At 58.2% G+C, this 22,494-nt stretch overlaps 1 protein-coding gene across 1 annotated transcript; it reads right to left on the bottom strand.

Moving 5' to 3' along the window:
• Positions 1-3,058: 3,058 nt before the first annotated feature.
• PPP1R9B (protein phosphatase 1 regulatory subunit 9B) lies at positions 3,059-19,501 on the bottom strand. The gene is made up of 10 exons (XM_081028139.1): positions 17,869-19,501; positions 13,540-13,672; positions 12,167-12,287; positions 10,245-10,349; positions 9,105-9,240; positions 8,341-8,493; positions 8,184-8,237; positions 5,323-5,552; positions 4,893-4,989; positions 3,059-4,685 (listed from the first exon to the last, which is right to left on the bottom strand). The coding sequence occupies exons 1-10, from the start codon at positions 19,240-19,242 to the stop codon at positions 4,632-4,634; spliced, it is 2,457 nt and encodes an 818-aa protein (XP_080884265.1). The 5' UTR covers positions 19,243-19,501; the 3' UTR covers positions 3,059-4,631.
• Positions 19,502-22,494: the final 2,993 nt, after the last annotated feature.

Genomic DNA, 22,494 nt, shown 5'->3' with positions numbered 1-22,494 from the left:
TGTGCGACGATGCCCGAGGGGACCTCGGGGAACAGAACCCACCCGGTCCCGGCCGTCGGGGCTCGCGGGGTTAGTAGGGGGATAGACCGGTGGAGAGGCCCTCACAAGCCCGGTGCTGCAAGGCCTGGTTCACGGAGGATACCTCAGGGCCGGGAGAGCGCACCGCGGAGGGGCGGGGTGGGTGGTGCTGGGAACACCGGGAGGATTCCTGGAGAAGGTGGTGTGATGGCTACTCCTGCACGCGGGGCAGCGAATAAGTGCTGGGGGGGTGAGGTGGGTAGACCGAGGGCTTGCCCTTTATCCTCAGCCAGAGGGTTAAAAGTAACAGAGGAGGGAAGGGCTTACACTTGCATTTTAGTTAAGAACCCTTGGCTCCTCTGTGTAGAATGGACTGGAGAGGGCAGCCTGACGCCAAGGACACCCCCGTGAGGCTGTTGAGGGATGACGGCAGTGGCCATGAAGATGAGAGAACAAGTTGAGAACTATTCAGGATGTAGAATTGAAAAGAAAGATTGACAGGATTTGGGGACTGGCCGGCCACTGAGGGAGAAGGAGGGGTCTAGGATGACTGCTTCATCCCGGAGCCCTGGAGGCGGAGTGGCGGGCAGGGATGAGAGCGATGAGATCAGATATGGACCTGGTCAGCTGGAGGTGGAGGCAGGCCAGCCAGGGGAGATAAGGTAAAAATGAACAACTAGCTATTGTGCTGCAATGGCTTAGGTGCCAGGCACTGTACTAAAGCCGTTTTCTCAGACTATTATCACCTTCACATTAAAAACAGGTAGGTGTTCCTATTACCCCTATTTGAAAAGGGGGAAACAGACTTAGAAGAATGAAAGTAGTTTGTTTAAGAGCAAATCGGTGAGGTTGGATAGGGGTCTGGAGCTCAGAGGAGAGTGGTGCAGTCTCTAGAAACAGAGTTCCCCAATGGCCCACCAGTCTCCGCAGTCCCAGCTCTCCAAGGGGATGTGGAAGATGGCATGTTAAGCCAGGAAGGTCTTGGGAATGTGAGTGAGGGTAGAATTAACAACCTTTAGGGGCTAATAGTATCCAAGGAGATCTGTGGGAGTTTGGGGGTCTCTGAGTGTCTTTCGATTCTGCTGGCAGCCATGGGGTACTTGCTAAATTGTGGAGATCTGGGGAGGGGGTGTTGACTCTGGGGCAGTATCTGGGGCCTTTATAGAGGACATAGTGTTTTTTTTGTTTATTTTATTTTTTTATTTTTTTACGTCACCACATAGGTCGAAACAGAGGACATGGTTTGCAAGCGTCTAGTGAGATCTGGGTGGTAGGCTGGAGTGGGTGATTGATTATGTAAGTCCCTGTAGGGAGTAAGGAAATGATGGGTATGGAATGTCAGTGCTGGTGGGAGGCAAGTTCTCTGTGAGGGTGTCTGCTAGGCCACAGGACTTGGGAGGACCCCCTGTTCCTAGTGATGCCTAACCTTCTGGGAATTGAGAAAACCCTCATCTGATTTCCCTCCCTTATGACAAGCGTTGGGGTTGTGGCAAATCTGCCCAAGCTCCTAAGAACTAGGCAGGTGACAGCGCTGGTTGAGGTAACAAGCCTCATAGAGGCCTTCCCATAGCCACTGGACACAGCCTCAAACGTGGATATATCTCATGGGGGAGTCACATCTCAGGTCTGAGAAACTCCCAGCAAAGCCACACACAATACCCTTGCCTCACACCACACTTAAGCTTAGATGTGTGTGGGGGGCTACTTGGCCCACCTTTAGGAACATACAATGTGCAGACCCCTCCCCTAATACACAGGACAGGGGGCAGCAGGACACTACCCTGGATGCTGAGCCAGTCAGACCAGCAGAATCTGTCACAACCCCCACATCGGCCTCCCTACTCAGGGAGGCCCAGCCACTTCACTTCTTGGGACTTGGCTAGGTTTCCCAAGCAGGCCTCAGTGACCTTTAACTCTGGAGCCATGAGCTGTGTGACCTTGTGGATTGGTGGTCTCTGATCTTGGGATTCAGCCACCCGGATATGTCTTCCCAGAAGCGTTCCAAGGAAGACCCACTTGGAGAAGACACCTTGAGAAGCACGGTCACCATCCCCAGGTTTCCAGGTTGACCCTCGGGTGGGTAGCAGGACTTGGACGGGTCCTATATGGCCCTGAGATGTAGGACTAGGGTGTTTAAGAGTAAGCTACGGGAAGCCAGAATTTGGCTTGATGTGAGACTTATGTGAAGGAGCCATCCACACGGGAGTGGCTGCCACTGGAGATGAGGCCACTCACCTCAGGTGTTGTCAGGGACCCACCAAGGTAACCTTGAAGTCCCTGACGTTGGAGCTTCCATTCCTTAGGGCAAAGGAGAATATGAGAATCTCCTTGGGTGCCAGGCTACTGAACACAAGTGGCTTGTGCCTCAGTTCTCACACATACACACCAGCACTCCGAGCAAGGAGACGCTGGTGCTGGAAATGGCCACAAGCCTTGGCCCGCACGCCCCTCTGCTTCCACCTCTCTGGGACTTTACCAAGGCTTATACTTGGAACCCTGGCATCTAGATTCCCAGACCCATTTGTATTAGAGCCAGTGAGTTAGCAACCAGACCTGTTGGCACAGAGCAGGAGGCCAGAACTATTTAAGGCCTCTCTGGTGGCCCCCAGAGGGATTCTCCAGGACCCTGGGAACAAAACTGCTCTGACGTGTCATCTCCCACCCCAACTGCCACCTCAGGGAAACCTGAGATCCTTCATGTACCTCCTACAGGATGCCTTGTGAGAGCAGGGCTGGATGTGCCCATCAGGTTAGAGGATTTCTCTGGGGAGGGACTTGGGATTCACCTTACCATATCTAGCCCATCCTCGAATTCCCTCAGAGGCCTTGTAAAAAGAGGACTGCAATACACCTAAGGAACTATCTAGAAAGCCCAGTTAGAATGAAGAAAGCATGGGTGCTGATGGGGGCAATGGGAGAGGATTTCTTATAAAGATCCTCAGGAACAGAGCAGCGCTAATCCCAGATCACTGGGCACAGACTGGCATCCCTGTCCCTCCCCCAACCCTCTCCTGCGAATCAAGAAACCAGGCAGCGAGGCTCTGGGGGCTGCTTTTATGGGGACGACCTGACAGAGGGCATGGTCCGTACAAAACCGGGAACAATACATACATATATATATTATATACAGAGACGCAGTCCTGCGGAGGGCGGGGCTGGGGCAGCCACTGGCCCGACAAACCGGAAGCGCCCCGCAGCCCCGCCCACCTGGCCCCACCCCCTCCATCTGCCGGGGTGGAGGAGGTGAAGTGTCTGGGCTGGGGCGCTGAAATAGCCAGCTCTTTCAACAGGGTAGGGACATGTCTGGGGACAGGAGGAGGGTGGAGAAATACTGATTGATGGCATGGTCTATTTACAGGGGACGAGGAGAAGCCAAAACAGATGGGACCGGGGTTGTGTGTTTAAAAAAACGAACAAAAACCCAGGTTAGGGAGGGGTAAGAGGAAAGGGCAAAATGAGAAATGGAGTCTGAAAGGGGAGGGGACCTGAAGGTGGGGGGGTGTGTGTGGGGGGTCGGGTCTCACCTCCCTTGGTCAAAGCCCCAATTTGGGGTTAAAGTGGGGAAATGGAGTCGACTTCACTTAGAAAGCAGGCTGTCAGCAGGGCAGCCCTGGTCTCCAGAAACATGAATAGTAAAATTTTGCCCTCCAGTCAAAACATTGGAAAACAGTGTGGGTGTGGGTGAGGTGAAGCTGAATCTGTGGTGTTAGTACAAGGCTTCCAGGTGTGGCCCAGGGCAGGGCAGGGCCTGGCTCTCAGAAATGTTCCCCTTGCCTAAGTCCAGGGTCTCTGCAGCCAGGCCCGCTAAGCTGACATCCTCTCCTCCCCAGCATTCCCAGGCTTAGCCAGGAAACTGGACCCCAAGAGGCCACAGAACAGTTCCTGGGAGAGGTTATGGCTATTTGGCACCAGGGAAAGGCGGGGTCGGGGGGAGGCACAAGGAGAAATTGAGGGCTGCTGCCCCCCTTTTCCTACTCTCACTCCCCTTTTCCCGAAGGATACATGAGAAATCAGTGCAGGGCCAGACCCAGTTTCCAGGTTCTAGGGTGGACTCTCTCCCTCCAGGGAGGGGGAACAGCGATGAGAGGAGGTGTGGAGGCAACTCCTCCCAGAAGGAGGGTCAGAATGCAACAGAGACAGCACAAGATGAGGGAGGGAGAAGGGCCAAGAAGGTAGAATCTCAAGTTAAGAGGCCCCGGGGTCACCCAGGAGCCAGGTGGGCAGGGAGCAGCCTCCAGGTGGTGAGATGTTGGGAGAGCCCCCAGCCCCATTCCAGTCCAGAGACAAAGGCTGGAGGGTGTAAAATCTGGCAGTTTGGTCGCAGGTCCTTGTGTCCATCCATCACCCAAGCCAGCCCTTGCCATCCCTCGGCCTCTGTGCCTCAGCCCCATGGTGCAAAACGGAGGCCATCTTTCCAGCCACCTCTGTCTGCCCAAGCCACCATAAGGGGGCCTGTGATATGGGCCCTCTAGTCCCTGAAGCTGGGAAAAGTGGGGCGGAGGGGTGGGGGAGTGGGGCACCTGTCCCCAGGCTGGTAGGGGGTGGGGTGGAGGACAGGGGAGAGAGGACAATGGGAGGGGATTAATTATTGTCTGGTCAAGGAATGATTCCTGTTAAGTAGAATTGGAATTCCTCAGTGTTTGCAGGTTTCCTTCCAGTTCTGAGATCTGGAAAACAAAAGGGAGAGGGGGTGAGGCCTGGGTAAGGGGCATGGGCCCTGATCCTTCTGTCCCACTGGTGGGAATATGACCCTGAGCTCTCAGCCAGCAGCATGACCCCCCCTCTCTCCCACCAGGATCCACAGAGTAGGTGCTAGATGGGGGCTTACCTGCTACTCCTATTGGGTCCTACCCCCAGGGCACCCCTGGGCCTACCTTGTCCAAGAGCTTGTCCATCTCCTCCTTCCTAGCCAGCTCCGACTCCTCTAGAACCCGGCGCTGTGCAGTCTCCTTTTTCAGGAACTCAATCTCCCTGGGATCAGCAGGGGAAAGACAGTGAGTGGGTACTGGTGTGTGGCCTGGCTCCCATCCAGGGAGTGCCAGGGTCCTCAGCCTTGTCCTCAGCTCCCCCTGGGCAGCTCTGCCCTCTCCTTGTTCTCAGGTCAGGGGGGCTCAGGTACTCCCAAAGCCTCGGGGGTCTGGCTGTGCTGGCTCTGGTGCCCAGGTGCCCCAAATACCATGGGGCCTCCAGCTTCTATGTTCCTCACCTCCCTACTCAGCTGGGGGTGGAGAGGGACTACCACAAAAGGCCTCTCAATCCTCCCTGGGCCCAGGACCCCCAGCCCCCAGCCCTCTGGCTACATACTTCTGCTGGTAGTCCTTGATGAGGCGCTTGGCCTTGCTGTACTTGCGCTCCAGTGCCTGGTACTGGGCCTGGGTCTCCCGTAAGTGCTCGTCCACAGCCTGGCACAGGCTCTGGGCCTCACCCCAGTAGCCTTCCAGCTTCTCCATGCGCTCCTTGTTCTCCTCCACACTCTGCTCCAGCTGGGCCTTCTCCACCCGCCATCGCCCCTTCTCCTGCTCCAAGCTCTGCAGCTGAGAGAGGAAGGAGCAACCCTGGGTTGGTGGGGGCCAGAGGGAGCCCAGGAACACCCCCATCCTGTACTGGGAGCAGTCTCTGAATGATTCCTGCAGATAACGGGCCCACTGCCCCTCACCCCCACTACTAACTCCTTGGCTGAGCCTGAGACCTGAAACTGGAGAGGGATCTCAGCCTCAAAGCTCCCCGGGGGCCAGAGTCCCTGACACTGTACCACATTCCTAGAAGGCAGGAGGCCTGGGTTAGTTATTTACTGACTAGCTCTGTGACGCGAGGCAAGGCAACTTCCACCTTAAGCCTCAATCCTCTGACCTGTAAAATGGGAGTGATTCCTGCTTTGCCCAACTAACAAGGGCTACAGTGAGATGACAGAGGTTAAAGAGCCGGGCAGGTGAGGGCCACCACTGCCCTCTGTTCCCTTTCTGCAGCTCTGGCTTTACTGACCAGTCCCTGCTTCTGTGGCTTCCTGAACATTCCTGGCTCTTCTCCTAGCTCCCAGACCACCCCAGTGCAGACCTCCAAGCCCCAATAGCTCAGTTCTGTTCTCTCTACTCACTTCCCACACCTCCTCTGTGCACTCAAAGCCCCGAGTACCAAGCTCTAGCCCAGCCTTGCTCCCACCTTCTCACAGGCACCATGCCCCAAACCCGACCCCCACCCACACAAACCTCTCCCTCCTTTCTTGTCTAGCCTACCTCTGTTCAAAGCTACCATCGCCTCACTGCCCCCCCCCCCAGCGATCAGCCCCTGCCCGCCCCTTCAACCTTGTTGGCTGCAAGGTTGTTCTTTGTGCCCCACCTACCGCTTGTTCTCTGTGCCCCACCTACACAGGCCTTCCTGCAGATGCTCAGACTTGCCAGGTGCCCTCCTGGCACAGGGCATTTGCCTGTGCTGTTCCCTCTGCCCGGAATGCTCCCATCTTCCCACCCCTTGCCTCATCATTTCCCACTAGTTCACCCTGTGGCTCTCTGCTCAGAATGTCCCTTTCCCAGAGAAGTCTCCTGTGAGTCCCTCCAACAGCACAGCACCCCCACCCCACAACCCGGATCATGTCCTGCTGCTCTAGGAGCCCAGTAACCCTATCCTCGCCCACAGAGCCCTGTGTCAGTGTGGAACGGCCCACTGCAGAGACTGGAAGAGTGCGTCACCTAGAAGGCACCTGAGCTATATGTTTATAGATTGAAAGCACGAAGGACCTTTCACTTGCCCCTTCCCTTCATGCTCTGCATCCACCCAGGAGCATGGCTTGTCATCAGGACCTCAGAAATGCAGCTCCACCCTGCTCTTCCCTTCCATGCCCTCTGCCATACTCTGGGCAGCCCTGGCCCGGCCCTGCCACGATACCCCCTGGGCCTCTAAGTTAGCTGGCCTCTAGGTCCTGCCCACCCACCCTTGTGCCCGTCCACTTCATAGGCAGTGTGACCTTCCCCCTAATGGCCCCACGTGGCCACAGGTCCAAGGCTAGAGTCCTTAGGGGAGAGTCAGGACACTGCAGCTACAGCCCCCCAGCAGTCCAGCCCTGCTCACATTCTCCCCCCCAGGAACAGCTGCCACAGCACACGGGCCTTCTTCCAAAGCCAGCCTCCAAGCTCGAGCTTGTCTCCCTGCCAGCAATACCTTTCCTCTGCCTCAGTCATCTAAATTCTGCCTTCCCGAGGCTCAGCTTCACAATCTCCTCTCTGCATGCATGCTGGGTGTAAACCCACATGTGGGCGTGCGCACACGCATGTACCTGAGTGTACCGTGTTTGCATGGCCCCTGTGTGCACCTGCCTTTCCCCACCATACTGGAAGCCCCACAAAAGGTGGGGCTCCTCATGTCCAGGCCCAGCAGGGGCCCAATACAGACTTTTAATGTGAAATCTGTGCATCTCCATGCCCGCGAGTGTTGGCCCCCGATGTGCTGGTCTGGGTGTCTGTGCCTGGCAGACATACGTGACTACGTATGTCATGGTTGTGTCAGCAGCACTGTGAGGAGGCACATGTCCTACGACCCTCTTCCTGCGTGATGGCCTGTCCGTGCATCTCACAACAGAGCGATCCGAGGGGGGTCGACACTGCAGGGTGATGCAGAGCGTGTGATGTCATGCGATGCATGGGCCCAGCGTCTCCGTGTTCTGTGTGGAGTGGGTGTCTGGGTGTGTGGCTGAGGCCCAAGCTGGTGTGTGCCTGTGTGTGTATCTCTGCACAGTTTGCATTTATTGCTGGGCTTGCATGTAGAGGACACATGTGCAACAATATGAAAGTGAAGACATCTAGAGTCTTCAGTAGAGTAGCTCCAGTATAACAGCTAATAACTCAACCTGGGATTGCACACCTGTGATGTGTCAGGGCCCGTGCTAAGAACTCTCCATGTATTACCTCACTTAATCTTTACAACCATCCTATGGTGTTGGCACTGTTATTACCCCATTTTTTAGGTGAGGAGACTGAGGCACAGAATAGCAACTGAATGGTGGAGCAGATGGGTCCAGAGATTGAGCTCCTAAGACTGCCCTCAGAGTAGCTTGTTTTGTATGTGCCTATGGGTGGTAGGTGGTGGAAAAGTGTCAGCATGTGCAGGTTTGAGAGTGGGGGAGTGTCCCCCCAGCCCTCAGACCCCGTCCTCCCCCCCATACACCCCCTCACCTTTCTTTTCAGCTGCTGGATCTCTGCCTCAGTCACAGCATGCTTGATCTGGAGCTGTGAGGAAGAGAGGCAGGGGCTCAGTTCCGGCTGGGGCAGGCAGCGCTACAGGGCAGGATGCTGGCCTGCCTTTGCCCTCTGCCACCCCAGAGACTCCCACCTCCTTGAACTTGTGCACCAGCTTCTCGGGCTCCATGTCCACAGGGGACAACGCATCCTCATTCTCTGCCAGCTCGAACACCTCGATGGCCATCTCGCTACCCGGAAACGTGGGGCTCAGCTCCTCATCCTCATCGGTCGCATACTCGCCTGTCTGCGAAGGAGACAGGAGGCTGTGCTCTGTACCCATCCCAGCCTCCCTCAGGCCTGCTGGCCAGGGCTTAGACTGGCAGCAGTCTGCTCGTGTCAGACTGGGAGCGAGCTATGCAGGGCTGTGGTTCATGCCTCCCCATCAGACGGGGGGCCATACCAGACTCATGGTTTCTGTCTTCCCCTGAAGGCATGGCTAGTTCCCCTATGAGACTGAGACCCCTGAAGAAACAGCCTGTGCTTCCCCACCCCCCCACCCACACACACACACTGTGGGGCCCCTGAGGTCCGGAGCTGTCTCCTTCCTCAGATTATGTCCCCTGAGTTTAGGGGCTATGCCTTCCCCTTGGAGTGGGGGCTCTTTGAGAAACTGTGTTTTCCTTGTAGGACTAGGAAGCCTCTCTGAACACAGAATGTGACTCCTCCATCAGACTCAAGGTTCCTGGAGAGAAGGGTCTGCATCGCCTCCCTCAGACTGGGAGCTCCCCTAGGACTGGGAAAGGTGCCCTGGGCTTCTTTACAAGGCCTGGGAAAGCTGCAGACAGTGGATGGATGTAAAGCTCCATCCAGCCACCAGGGGGCGATGATGCTGGCAGCCAGGCCAGGTGTCCCTACCTCCTCGTCATCCTCCCCGTACTGAGCATATCTCTGTTCCATCATCTCCCGCTGCCATCGCTCCTGTTCCAGGGTCTGCTGAATTAGCTGGGCCACCTCGCTCTGCTCACCTGGTCGCTCCCGGCCAATCATAAACCTGTAGGGGCACCAGTGTCATCCCTTTTGCTTCTGTCCTCAGCTGGGTAATGCCACCATCCTCCCAGCTGGTGCTCCTCCCTCCACACCCAGGCCCTCCCAGGGGAGGTGAAATGAGAGGGCTGAGTCCGGAGGCTGCAGAATGTTAATAATGAATGGGGGAGCTGGGGGCCCTTATTGGGTTTCCTTCCCAGGAGAGGCAGAGGCCCACTAGCCCTCCTGGCCAGTTTTGGAGGAGGGGGTGATGTTAGGGTTAGGGTTAGAGACGTGAGTTCTGGAGCTGCCAGTGTAGAGGCTCTGACCCCACCACGTGGGAGAAAATGAGGCAGGGGATGGCAAAGCTGACCCATCCCGGCAAGGCCGGGGCTGTGGAGGGGTGTCTCGTGTGAGCTCCAAGGTCCTGAGCTTCAGGAAGGGGCGGGATGATGGTGACTGGAGATTAGGATGGAGAGGAAATAGTGGAACTTCCAGGCACCAGCCCCTCCTCTCCGTGGCCACCCACATCCTGTTTCTCTCCACCACCCTTTCCTGGGGGCAGTGCCCCTCTTGGAGGGGGCAGGGAGTGGTCCCTGAATGCTACGCCAGAGAGAGACACAGGGAGCTTCTAACACAACCCCCTTAATGACAGGCCCAGGGAAGAGAGTGCTCCCAGGATTACACAGGGTACGTGAGGAGGAAGGGATGAAATGCCCTCAATGAATGAGTCAGGACAGGCAGGGGGAAGGAGAATGAACCCCAGAGGCCAGTTGGGAGGTGCTGTGGACAGTGGGCCTTGCAGCCCGAGTGCTGGTGACCAGCAGTGGTCAGGGGCGTAGGATGGGAAGGCAGGCCTGGGGCAAAGGATATTGGCACAGCAACTCCTGTGGGCAGAGAGGCAGTGGGACATCTTGATAAATTGGGCCGCCCAGAACCTTAACTGCGTGTGGGCACTGGGCAATGTCTGGATGGGGGCCGAGCCTCCCGCCTGCTCCCACTTGCCACCAGTCCTACCCTCCTGGCCCTCACCGCACTCGGCCCTTCGTGTTCCGGAGCACGGAGGCTGCAAAGCTCTGGGTCACTCCCACCAGACTGGTTCCATCCACCTCCACCAGGAGATCGTTCACCTGGATCCTAGGGGAGGTGACACTGGTTAGGGGATTCATGAGGGGAACTGTGGAGCTGGGGTAGAGGTGGCCCCCTTCCTATCAGAACCTCGAGGCTCAGTCCCCACAGGGACCTGGTCCTTTGTCTCCCTACATAAAATGCAGGAGGCATGAGGATCAGATATCAGCCAGACCCACCTGTGGGCAGTGAGACCTGGGCAAGCAAAGCACACATAGCAGTGTGACATCCACAGAGCTCGTCACCGCCATGTAGCTGGGCACGGGCCCACAGCCATCTTACCTGTATACATCTGCACAGACCTGAGTCTGAAGATTTTCTCCCAATGCCTGAGAACCACATAACACCCTCTCTCGTGTTCACACTGTCCCACAAGTTCCCTTCACCCCGATACAGGTGCACAGCGCCCAATGCACCCTAGCTGTGGCACTGGACACCCTTGTTCTCCACCAGAGAGAGAGATGGGGGTGGTCCAGCCTTGCCTGCCGAGGGGGGTGAAGTAGTTGGGGGACCTTTGGTCACCTCCTTCCTCCACTCCTACCTCCCTGGGAGCTCCACGCCTTCTCTCAGGACTCCCATGTGGAAAGGGTCTTTTGTAAGCAGCTGACCCCCACAGGCCCCACATGTGGGCACCAGCTCGTGGACACTCTCCACGTGCAAACACACTCCCCAAATCACCACCATGGGACTATGGGAAAGGCTCTGCAAAGTCCAAATGAGGGAGGTTTAAGTGACAGACCAGGGACTGTCATCTTCCTTTGCCCCACCATGCCACCTAGGCTGTAGCAGGCAGATGCCCCCTGAATGAGGCAACCCCACCTCTAGCAACATGACCCCAAAGTCACCCAGCTCTCACGGGGACACCCACTCACCTCTGGCACATGACAGGAGTCTGGGTTTGGAGGTACCACCACAAGGATCCCTGATGTCAACCTCCCACTTACAACCCTGAGGCGCCCTAAAGCCCGTCCCACTTCTCCCCTGCAATACACATACAATGAAGCAGCCCCCAGAAGCGCCATGGGCTGCCCAGGAGCACAGGAGGCCCTCCCAGAACCTTTTGACCTACACATACCTCCTCTAGCCTCAGCTGCCAAACACAGGCGCATGCCAGGCGTGTGCCAAACACACACACAAGCAACAGCTTCCACTCGAGGCACACCCCAACCTCTTTCCAGCCACACCACACACCTGGATCTCCTTTGCTCGCTAGGCTCCAGCCACACCTGCCCATTATTGGTCCCCTGCCTGGAGCCCCCTGTATATAAAAATCCTTTGGCCTAGCGAACTTCTAGTTATGCTTTAGGGCTCAGCTCCAAGATCACTTCATCCAGGAGGACGTCCCTGATACCTTTTTATGCCTTCACGGCACTCTATACTTTTCCTCCATTTCATCATTTTCTGTGTGTCCATTGGAATGTCTGTCTGCCCTAGCACACCACATGCTTCCCAAGGGCAAGGCCCCAGCACTGACTGCCCAGGACCTGGCACCAGCCCTGTGACGGAATCGGGGACTACATATTTGCTGAATGAAGAAAAGAGTGCTCAGCTGTACTCCACCAGGCACACAGAATTCCACACCCATGCTCTCCCTGCCACAGCCCCAGGACATACCCCAAACCAGCCCCTGCCCTCGGCCTGCCTAGAATGCAAGCACCGTGAGGCTGGAGGTTCCATCTGTCTTGTTCACTGCTGTCACCTCAGGCCTGGCCAGCACCCGCACAGGAGTGCTCCCCGAACACCGGATGTGGACAGGTCGTGAACACGCCCCACAGGTGGTGGCCCACCCCAGCGATGACAGCTGGTGGGGAAGGGGGCGGTGGTACCTGCCATCCCGATGGGCTGCGCCGCCCTCAGTCACAGTCTTGACGAAGATGCCCAGCTTCTCTAGGCCCATGTCCGCCCCGGCCCCCATGCCGATGATGCTGATGCCCAGGCCCTCGGAGTCTGTGGAACAGAGGCTGGTAAGAGGCGGGTGGCAGGCGTGGCGGTGGTGAAGGGGGGTGGGGGCAAGGAGCCCTGGCCTGGGGCGTGCAAGGGACAGAGCGAGACCCACCCTCTCCCCAGTCCTCACTTCAGGAACAGTCCCCATGCTTGGGGTGTCCCACAACTGGGCAAGGAACCAAGTTCTGTCCACCTCCTCTTTGCTGAGACAGTTAGGAGGCTCGTGGGTCACTCCCTGCCCTTTGCCCAAAGAACTGACAGGCAGGAGGCCCTGCTGAGGGTGGCCTTGCACGGCTGGGCCCGAGATGTGTGCATGCAGATGAGGGTGTGTGCAGGGATGGGGGGCGGGTGGGGGGGCAGCAATGGGCTCAGTCTCTTCCTTCTCTGAGCATTCTCATCCATATTCACAGCCTCAGTGACCAAACACCTCCTGCTCTTCTCAACCCAAGGTCCACTGCACTCTCCAGAGCTGTCCCTGCCGGTCCCATGGGCCTCTGACACCCAAACTCATCTTCCCCCACAAACAGGCTCTTCCTGTCCGCCAGCCCCTCGAGGGATTCCTCCCCCCCTCCGAGCCTTTGCCCAAGGCAGGTAACCCCAGACCTTGTCAACTGCACCTCCCAGGATCTCGCAAGTCCACCCACTTCCCACATGGCCATCCTCTTGTCATACCACAGGGGTCTCTCTCCCCACATCACAGCCTGGTGTGATCTTTCTAGAATACCTTTCCCACACCTTGTGATGGCTTCCAGCTCCTCTTAGAAAAAAGACAGTGTCCTTCATGGAGTCTCGCAGGGCTTGCTTACATACCCTTCTCCCTTGCACTGTCCACATCCAGTCAAGCCTGTCTTCTCGCTTTCCCTCCCCAGAACTCCTCTTCAGACCTCAACTCGGGCATCACTTCCTTGGGGAACCCCTCACCCCCAAATCTAGTCCGGTCTCCCGTAAAAGACTGTTATGGCGGCCCCTCCCGTCCCTCCCTAGCACCCGTTACAGGACATCAGGAGGTAGTTAGATGCGACTGTTCCATCAGGGTCTCCCATGCCCATCCATTTCCCATCATCGGAGGGCCAACATACAGCCCAGGATGCAGCCTGCGGTGCTTGCGGGAACCTGGCAACTGAAGGAGCACACCGGAATGGCGGTGGGAGCCTGGGGCTGGACGGGAGTCCCTGTGGCTGTGGGCTGCTGACGGGCCCGGGGCTGAAGCTGGCACCAGAGAGGAGACCTACGCGGCCTGGCCCTGGCCTCTCACCCTTCTCCAGCTCCACAGGAAACAGCTCCAACCTCTCCACCCGCTTCTCCAGCTCGTACTCAGCGGAGGCCGCCATTGGATCCACATCCTCGTTGCGACGGTCGTAGTCCTCGTTGGAGTACGTGCTGAACACCTGGGGGAAGGAGCCCTTGTCAGAGGGCCTGGCAGAACTGGGGGGAGCAGGCCGAGAGGGCAGGGTGTGCCCCCAGCGATGCTCCCGACCGACCACAGGCCTCCTCCGACCCCCTGAGAGGTGGAGATAGGGCCTCCCTCAAGGCCTGCAACGATCCCAGCTCAGAGTGAAGGCCCTTGACCGTGGGGCAAGACAGAAAGGGCCGCAACAGCTTTGCCCCATCCACACCGTTACTCTCTCCTGCAGCCCTGATGGCACACGCATGGCCTGCTGGAGAAGGAAAGGAAGGGCCACACTGGAGAAATTGTCCGATTCAGGAACCCAGGTCAGAGAGAGACCGAGAGACGGACAGAGAAACTTTCATGAAAGATGAGGACCCAGAGAGCCAGACAGAGGCAAGGGTAGACCCAGACCCGGACAGCAGGACAGCGAAAGGCACAGGCTGAGCAGGAGGAGAGGAGAAGGGCGGGGGAGATGCTGGAGGATGCCAGATGGGGAGAGAGGAGGGATCGGTGTGAGACACAGAGAGGGGGAGGGGAGCAGGAGAGACAGGGATGGAGAGGCAGAGGGGCACACTGACCTAAACTTGAAGTTACCGCCAGGGTGGAGGAGAGAGGCAGGAAGTACCACCTCCACCCCCATGCAGGAAGGGCAGGCCCTCCACCTGAGGTGCCCCTCACGTGGCAGGAGCAGGGGAGAACACCAGACCTCTGTGGCCTTGCCTGCCCAGCCAGGCCTCAGTCTCCTTCTAGCACCGCAGCTCTCTGAGGTTGGCCCCTACCTTCAGTGCCCTGGGCCCTGGTGGGAGGAGGATGTGGGGACCTGACAGTCTCTCTGACACTGTCCACAGCCAACTCAGCCTCTGTGGGGGCCCCAAGGCCAGTCTTGCCTTGTCCCATTCCCCTCCGCTGTCTCCCTCTTCCTGCGCCTTTCAGCAAAAAGGGGGATTCTCCAGCCCAATCCTCCTCCAAAGAACAGAGAAGATAGGGCAGGGACTGTGGGAGTGCCTAACTCGGGGCCCAGGCAGAGGTGCCCCCCCAGTGGGAGGTTAATTAGCACCATTTGGGGTACCATGACGCGTTCCTGCTTCAATGCCTGCAGCGATAGGTTGGCATCACTTGGAGCCAAGTGGGGGCGAGGAAAGGTGGGAGCAGCTCTGTCAGATGGCTGGGCCTGAGGCCTGAGGAGCTGGAGTGGGGCCCCTCCTGCAGCCCCTGCCAGGGGCCCCTCTCCTCCAGGAGCGGGCCCCATGGGCACCTAGCAAGCAAAGCAGCACTCTGGTGTCCCAGGCTTTGTTTGGGCGTCTCTGTTCCTCCCCCCGCCTTGGCCCCCCAGGCTTACTCCAGGGTGAGGTTCATAGGATTAGAAGCACGGCTGTGGGGAGCGGGGCTATGTGACCACTTAACTCATTACCCTCAGTTTCACAGTATCAGAGAAAGCTCAAGCTCTTAAAGCTCATTGTCAATTGTGCAGCGGTTGGACTGCTCTCCTGACATCTGGCCAGCAGCCTCCACGCCCCCTGGAGGGATGGGTCGCCCAGTCTGCACATGGTGCAAGATATCAGGTCCACTGCCCTGTGTTAGCCAGTGTCAGGCCAGGATGAGACTGCGCCCAGCTGGGCTCTGGCGGGCGGGTCACCTGTGACTTTATCCCCATTGTACACATACCCCAGGCCCTCGGTCAGGAGCTGGCGTGAGCCCGGACCTGACAAATTGGCTTTGGCCCACTTTCTGCATCTGAGTCCCCTGATCCTCCAGAAGATAGGGTTCCTTCATCCCTCAGTCTTTGTGGTGGCCTGAGTCACCAAACCCCTCCCCCATCCACGTGTGCGCATGCGTGTACACACACACACACACACACACACACACACACACTGACCTCCAAAACACCCTCACAGACTGCCCTGGGTTTTGCCCTCCCCTCTCTTCTCGGCCTGGCCTATTAAATCCTGCCCCCTGCAGGACACCCAGGCCTCAGGCTCAGAGGTCCCAGAGGACCCTTCGCATTGCCCATCACTATGTGCCCAGCCTGTCAGAGGGACCAGTCCCCCTACCCCAGGCGACAATCTGGAATTGGGTTCTCTATCCTTAGTAGAAACCTCCAAAAAGGCAACAATTGGGTCATCAGGGGGACGCAAGGCCATGGACTTACCGTGTTTCCGTGAAAATAAGACCTAACTGGAAAATAAGCCGTAGCATAATTTTTCAGGATGACATCCCCTGAACATAAGCCCTGATGCGTCTTTTGGAGCAAAAATTAATATAAGACCCGGTCTTATTTTCGGGGAAACACGGTAGTGTCAATGCAGGGTGGGGGCAGGGAGAGGGAAAAGATGGGGACCTACTATCCAGGGCAGGGAAGAGGAAATCCCTAGCAAGGGCAAAAGTCAGACACAACAAGGTGGCACCACAGGCCACTGGCTCCCACACTCAAGCAAGCGACAGTCACCAGGGAGTCAGGGAGCACTGCTCCAAATCATGCGCTATTTTTTACCTAAAAATCAGGGTAAGGTGTCAAATATAGACAGTCAAAGACTCAGGAATAAATGACCAAACTCCACCACTGAGGGGATCAGGTGGTTCAAAAAACTGGTGGTGGTGTGGGTAGGGGTCCTGACTCCCTCAGTGGTCCCGTCCTCTTCCTCAGCACCCCAAGAAACACCATAATCCTCAGTTCCCTTCAGGATCTCATTGCTTCAGGAGGGGAGAAGGGTTGGGTAAGGACTTGTAAGGTTGTAGCTGGGAAAGGGGCTGGCCTGGCAGGAGTAGCACCTTGCAGGCCTCTTGCTGGGTGGGAGGTGGGCGAGGGCCAGAGGTTAAGATACTCAGGGGTGGGTGAGAGGAAGACTGGGCAGCTTCAGTGACCAGGAGTAGTTATGGAAACTGCCTGCAAACAGATGAATTGGCTAGGGAAGGGTAAAGGCAGGGTCCAGGCCAAGGAAAGTCCAGGAGCCTGGCACCCCCTGCAGTGGACCTGGCGCTGGGCACCACTGAGTCTGGAGTGGTGAAAAAGGCCATCTAGGCTGAATGTACTAGCCAAGAGTGGAGGGTGGAAGGAAGTGTGTGTGTGTGTGTGTGTGTGTGTGTAAGGGGGGGTGGCCTGGGGTTCTTTCCTCTCCCCAGGGCATATCCCTTCCCTACCACACACACCAGCACTGTTCTGAGGATCTCAGGGCACTGGCACAATCCACAAATTAATCACCCAGAGTAGTGGCGAGGACGGGAGGGGGGCAAACTTAGATCCACAAAGGGGGCAGCCCCTATCCCTCTTTCAGGGCACCCAGAGAATGTGGCAAGAACATTTGGGGCCTGCCAAGGCCATGAAATTCTGTCCTATTGAGCAGCCAAGAGCAAAGGCATGCAGGCTGCTGCCAGGCCCTGTGGGGGGGTGTGGGGAAGAGGTTTTCCCAGCCCCACCCTGTGTCCTCCCAGCCCTGCTGAAGGCCTAACACTCTCAAGAGCCACACAAAGTGCCTGCTCCATGTGGAACCCACCTGCACCTGGCACAGGGAAGAGTCCCAGCACCTTCCTTCCCACAATGCCCAGTCACATGCCCCCAGCCCCTGCTCACCCTCACAGAACTGCTTCCCTCTTTCACTTCTGCAAAGTTGGGGTGGGGGCTACAGACAGGATGAAGGAAGGGCTACAGCCCCCTGCACCTTCGTTTTGGGAAGTTCCTGGCTCCTCCCTCCCACACTCTGTGCAGCTCTTATATAGGGGGAAAGCAGGGGATGTTTCTGAGCTTCCCTGACCCCTCCTGCCCAGAGTGGGATAAGGACCTACGTGGGGACGCTCTCCTGAAGGGACACACACACACACACACACACACACACACACACACCCTTCCCACCACCCCAGCCCTCGCTTCTGACACCTCGGGAGGAAGAATGTATGGGAAAGGAAAGGAAAGCAGGTGTCCCAGGACCCGTGGGTCGGGTGCGGCCGAGCTCTGGGCGGGGCAGCAGGCAGAGGAACCTGAGGGCAGGTCCGGGCAGGCCCCCCACGTCTCAGGACTGAAAGTCGTCCCGCTCTGACAAACAGCTGGAACTCCCCTACGTCCCCCTCAGGGTGGTAACTTCTGCGAAGGGGGCTGGGTGGCAGGGGCTGACTCAGCCTGCCAAACTAGGCTGGCGAGGCGGGGGCGACAGCGTGCACGTGGCAGGGGCGGCGCGGGGGCGGGGAGGGGGGCTCACTTACTTGGATGGGTGCCGTACTGAAATGGATCTTCCGGCTCGGGGCCGGGTCCTCTTCCTCCGAGAGCCCGGGAATCTCTACGCACCCCGACTCGGGCTCGTAGGGGGGCTCCCCGTCCTCCTCGTCGTCTTCGTCGTCCTCCTCCAGGGCACTGCCCCCAGAGTCCTCCCCCAGCCCACTGTAGGCGCTCACGTCCACCAAGTCTGCCTCCGAAAAGTCCTCCTTCTTGGACTCATCAGCCTCCTCCGGAGCCACGTCCGGGGCCCGGCCATTGCCCACCCCTCTCTCCCGCGCCGCCACGGTCGCCGCCTCCTCTTCGGGGGCCACTTGGGCCTTCTGCTCCTCCAATGCGGGGCTGGCTGTGGTTGCCAAGGTGCTGCCATTCTCCAGGGCTGCGTGGACTGTCACCTCCGCCTGGATCACTTCCCCTGGTGCCGCCTCGGCCTCTGACTCCCCGCTCTCCTCCACCTCCACCGGCTTAATCTTGCGCACCTCCCGGGGTTTGGGGGGCGGCCGGGCGGGGGCCACTCGGTGCTGCGGGGTCTGCTGCCCTCCGAGGCCGCGCTCTTTCTCCCCTGGGGCATCCCCCGACGGGGCAGGCGGTGGGGGCGGCGGCTGGAACACCCGGGACCGCTTACTGACCAGCTTCGAGTTGACCTGGGGAGCCCCGGCGGCCGCGGCCCTGGGGAGCCCGGGCCCGCGGTGAAGGCCGGTCCTCGAATCCGCCTTCTCAAAGACCGCGCTGAGCTGGCTGACGGTCGGCGACACGGCGTCGGCGTCCAGCTTGTCCAGCGCCTCGGTGCTGCCGTTGAAGCGCACCACGACGTCCAGCTTCCGGTCCTGCAGGCCCGCGCGCTCCTGCCTGAGCAGCCGCCGCGTCGCCGCCTCCTTGTCGCCGCCCGCGGCCGCCGGGACGCTCCGTTCGAACAGCTTCCGCGTCTCCTGCAGCCGGGACGGCGGGTGCGGCGGCGGCGCGGGCTGCGCGGAGGGCGCGGGCTTGGAGTCGAAGCGGCTCACGCGCTCGGACACGCTGGTGCCCAGCTTGAGCAAGGCGCTGTGGTCCACGTTCTCGTTCAGGCTACTCGCCCTTGGCAGCGACAGACGCACGCCGCGCTCGGGCGCCCGCGGGGCCTCAGTAGGGCCCGCGCCGCCGCCCGCCTCGCCCGGCGGCCCCGCCGTGGTGCCCATCTGCAGAAACATACTTTTGATGCGGTGGACGTTGGAGCCATATTTCTTGTGGTGGGCCGCCTTGGGTGCCTCGTCGGGCCCGGGCGCGTCGGGCGGCTTCAGTGCCTGGATGCCTGCCTCGTAGGCGCTGCGGTGTGGGGAAGCGCTCCGGAGGGGACCCCCGGGCCCCCGCGGCTCGGTCTTCATCATGGTGGGGGGAGCCGGGTTCGCATACCCCCGCTTCCCGCTCCCCCCCTCCAACAGGCGGCTGGCCAAGTCGGGACCACCGCCCCCTCCCCCCGAAAAAAGAAACCCCGAAAGGCCTTTTATAGGCTCCTAGCAAAAAACCAAGCAGCCAAAGACAGTTAACCCCTCTTAAAAAAAAAAGAAAAAAGAAAAAGAAAAAAAATCTCCGAGCGCCCTGTGTGGGTCGCCTCCCCCAGTCAAGCTGCCAAAGACAGCCAGCCCCTCTTCCAGAGCCCGAATGACTTGGTCCGGTCGCCCCCACCCAAATTAGAAAAGCGGCGGCGGGGCGGGTTGGACCGCGCGCCCTGCCCGCGAAGCAGAGGCGGAGGCGCCGGTTCACATCGTCCGAGGCGGTGTCAGTGGGGCTGGCAGCCCGGACGCCCCCAACCCCGGCCGGGGACCTTGGCTCTCGGGGGGCCCGGCACCCCGGCGCCCATGGCTGCTCGGCCGGCCCGGGCCGTTCCGCCGCCGCGCCTCCCTCCCTCCCTCCCTCCCCCCCGCGCCCCGAGCTCCGGTCTTTCTCTGGCTCTGCCCGAGCGACCGCTGCCGGAGACCGAGCGGCTGCCCTTCTCGCCGCCGCCGCTGGGGAACTGGCACCTCTGGGTCCTAGAGGAATCGGATTTCCGGGGCCGGCTTGTGAGAGCCCTCCCCTTCCCCTTCACCGAATGTATCCCCTCCCGGTCCCTCGCCAACAGCCTTCCGCTGACCCCAGACCCTGGCCAGTCCTCTTCAATGCTTCCTTCCTAACCTCTGACTGCAGTTTATCACAGCCCACATAACGGCATCCCCACTAAATGCTGGGAGGAGGCAATCCAGCCACAGTGGTCTCAGTGGGACCCCTCTCCACCCCAAATGTAAAGGAAGCTTAGCGGGGAGGGGCAAAGGATCATTTCCTTGAAGGTCTTTCGAGCTCCCTAGTATGGTTCAAGGCCATCAGCATCAAAATCGCTCTGCGCTTTAAAAAATTTTTAAATTCAGATCTCTGGGCCCTCCCCAAACTTTGTGAAGCAGAATCTCAGGGGCTAGGCCCAGGAATCTGCATTTTAACAATTTCCCACAGGGAAACTTTTGCACCTGTCCTCTAAGATGTGAAACCTTGACCCAGTGTTGCTGGCCTTGTGGTGGAGGAGGAAGCGGACCGGAAAAAGGAGAAGGTCCTCATCACTCAAGCTGGCCTTTGCCCTTTGGAAGTCTGAAGAGGGTGTCCTGCCACCTGCATGCTCTGCACCTAGGCTGGATGGGAGGGGACAGAAGTTGTCTTCATGCCAGAGTAGGCACTCCTGCTAGTCAAACAGAAGAAGGAGTTTTGGAGGAGGAATTCTGGAGGCCTGGGGCCAAAATTCCAGTAGCTTGGGTCTCTGATCTAAAGGATCCTGGCTACTGTGTGCAAATGTGTACAGGAAAGAAGGGCAAAGGCGGCAGTGACCTACACATTCTCTGTCTTGGCAACTCAGAAAGTTGTTTTGCTGCTCCCCCTACCCCCACGTACACAGGGGCCTGGGGCTGCCCTCCTCAGCTGCCAGGGCCTGGAAGTGAGGTCTACACTCTAGACCATGACAGGTCCAGATGCCCTGCTTCACTCCACAGATCCCAGAAAATGGTGAACAATGTGGACCCTAGGACCCAGAGAACAACTCAGGCACAAAGCCTCCCCCCACTCCCAGCTGCTTCCTGCATCTCAGGCCTTCCTGCAGCCTTAGCCTCCTCCCCCGCCCTCTTCCCTTCCATCCTCTTCCTCTTTTTCCCAATCTTCCACTTTCTACCCCACCCCCCAGAAGGGTGGTCGAAGGGAATCCTCCCACCCCTCCGCTGTAGGGATGTGTGTGGGTTTTGTGGAATATAAACCAGTTAGCACGTGCAACAGAGTATGGGGGATGGGGTGTGGGAAGCCGCCTGTGAACCCTGAATATTGGGACAGGGAGGGGCCAGGAACCACAAGACTGGATCCAGAAGCTGGCCTGCCTGAGGCTAAGGGAGAGGGAAGATTTGGGTTCTGAGCTGGAGCCGGAAATGAACCCAGCCCTTAGGCTTTCCAAGGCCACCTGCCTCTTCTTTGCCCAGCTGCCCAGGAAACTTACCCCTCCCCAATTTTTCGCTTTGGGATAGGACGGAGTGAAGAAGCCAACCTCAATCTCCCCTCCCTCCTAACCCTGCTTAGATGACTGCTTTCAGGAATAAGAGTTAGGACTTGGATTTCCAAGCTCAAGTCTGGGGCTTCACCACCACCCCCGAGGCCTTACAACCGCACTATGGAAGTGGGTGAGACAGAAATCTCGCCTAGCTGGGGGTTGGGGATTTGGGCAGAGAGTCCTCAGAAGCTCCGTGTGGATTGGAGGAGGGCGCAGGCCCCTGGGTGTTCTGCCCAGAATCTCCCACACCCTTTGGTGAGTCATCTCAACTGGTCCCAGCCCAAGGGGTCTGTGCCCACGCTTCTGGCCAGGTGGGAGAGCCAACTCCTAAAGGTGGGAGGAGGAGCTGAGAACCAGCCTTCAGGCCCAGGGACCCTGGAACCCCCAATAACATCTCCAGCAGCTCTTTGGAATGAACTAGAATTCTTGGGATGCTTGGGTCTCCCTTATCCTGAGACTTCCAAGAGTGAAACCCCTTTAATGGCTCTGGGATGCAAGGTGGTGGAGCCAGCCCAGAATTTGGATAACTGAGGCTAATGAGTGGGATTATTTTTTCATGGGCTCCTGATTAGCTCAGTGACACCCCTAGCCAGAATTCCCAAAGAAGTTTTTATGCTTAGCTCCTTCCCAAGCTGGCTGGCCTGGGAAATGGGTGGGGAATGGTGTTATCTCCTCCATTCCTTTACCGCCTCCCTGCAGCAGTAAATTTTTGGCCCCACCGCACCCCATCTGTGAGGGTAAGGAGGGAGGTTACTTTGGGGAGGATTACCATCCAAACAGCAGGGTTTAAACTTAGTTTTCATTCGCAGGCTGTGACCCTCACCTATCTCCGGTTCAGTATCCCAGAGTAATTTCACTATTCTTTCTCTTTCCATTGTCCTTTGTGTCCTTGATGCCCAAATTACCTGGTAGTCTCTGACTGCAAGTTCCTTCCTTACCTTTGCCCTGGAATAAAGGGTGGAGTGGTTCCCAAAGTTGAGCCAGGAGGTAGGCTGTCAGAGTTCAAATCTTGGCTCCACCACTTAATAGCTGTATGACCTCGGACAAGTCACTTTGCCTCTCTACTCTGAGGTGAAAGTGGCTGGAA

Source organism: Rhinolophus hipposideros (genome assembly GCF_964194185.1).
Source record: "Rhinolophus hipposideros genome assembly, chromosome: 20".
NCBI classification, from domain to species: domain Eukaryota; kingdom Metazoa; phylum Chordata; class Mammalia; order Chiroptera; family Rhinolophidae; genus Rhinolophus; species Rhinolophus hipposideros.
This window is presented reverse-complemented; position numbering and strand designations above follow the sequence as displayed.